The sequence below is a fragment of the Monosiga brevicollis genome, genomic scaffold (assembly GCF_000002865.3).
Source record: "Monosiga brevicollis MX1 MONBRscaffold_11 genomic scaffold, whole genome shotgun sequence".
Lineage (NCBI taxonomy): Eukaryota > Choanoflagellata > Craspedida > Salpingoecidae > Monosiga > Monosiga brevicollis.
Genome location: NW_001865048.1, coordinates 1 through 1,160, shown reverse-complemented (window position 1 = coordinate 1,160; position 1,160 = coordinate 1). Strand labels below are relative to the sequence as shown.

The 1,160-nt window shown below is 55.8% G+C and overlaps 1 protein-coding gene across 1 annotated transcript; it reads left to right on the top strand.

Annotated features, from left to right (window-relative positions):
- Positions 1 to 57: 57 nt before the first annotated feature.
- On the top strand, positions 58 to 1,149 carry MONBRDRAFT_25601 (uncharacterized protein; the record flags this gene model as incomplete). The annotated part of the gene is made up of 1 exon (XM_001746097.1): positions 58 to 1,149. A coding segment is annotated over one exon (1,092 nt), but the record flags the coding sequence as incomplete, so codon positions are not given.
- Between the last annotated feature and the right edge of the window lie 11 nt (positions 1,150 to 1,160).

Here is a 1,160-nt window from a genome sequence, read left to right as displayed (position 1 = left end):
GTGTCCAGTGAAGCACAGTACGGCCATCAGTTTGTGTCTGAAGAATGGCACAAGCTCATGAAGCTGGTAGATGTAGAGAATCAGATCCAAGCTGAGGCCGTAGATGGACAGACCTGCGTGCAACAAGTGGTTCATAAACAGGTGGTCATCCAGTCGTCTCGGGTCAGGAACGCCAGCACACAGGTGCAAGCGACCGTGGGCACGCAAACAGATCTCGAGGTTGAAGCCTGCCTTGATGCTGAGGATGACATTGACGATATCATTGCCGGGTTGGATTTAGACGAAGCCGAGGCAGCCGAATCGTCCATGCCAGTTGCCGTGCCGCGAGCCGTGAAAGAGGCTGCGTCGACGGCCTTGCAGCAAGAGCCAAGCCAGCACAATGACCAAACGCAACAACAAGAGTATGAGGATCAGATTTGGCTAGCTCAATGTGTGCGGCAAGCGTGGAAGACAACATTTCGCGACTGGGATCAGTATCGATTGGCACAGGCTGTGACTCGGCACGAAGCCCAGGATGGCTGGCTGCTGGCCGTGGCCCCGACGGGCATGGGCAAGACGCTGTGTACACTCGCTCACCTCCAGCCACGCAAGGTCGTGGTGTGGGTAGTCCCGCTTCGTGAGCTTGCCAGAGACTTGTGCCGCCGCTTCGAGCAGGCAGACATTGTATCGCAGTGGGCTAAGAATGATGGCCGCGACATGCAAGTCAACGTTCAAGTGATTGTCATGACGGTCGACTTTTTGGTTGGCTATGGGATGAGGTGGGTGCAAACTCTCGTGCAGCAGAAGCGTCTGGCCATGCTGGTGATGGACGAGGTTCACACAATGCTCGTGGACACTAGCTATCGAGACAGCCTTGTTCGCTGCCCAGGCCGGCTGGACCATCTTCGCCAAGACCCATCTGTCAAGTGTGTGGGCCTGACTGGCACGCTTTGCCCCAAAGATGAGCGGGCTCTGCTCCAACAGCTGGATTGCACGGAGGACGCTTCGTACCAGACCTTTCGTATGCCAACCATGCGAACCGATCTTCGGCTAGGGGTGCAACAAGGAACAACAAAGGCATTTGAGATGTTTGTGGAACGCCACTACGACCTGTTGGAGCAAGAGGGCCGCGTGGATCGCATGTTGATTTTTTGTGACACGAAGAAGCAGGTGAGGCATGT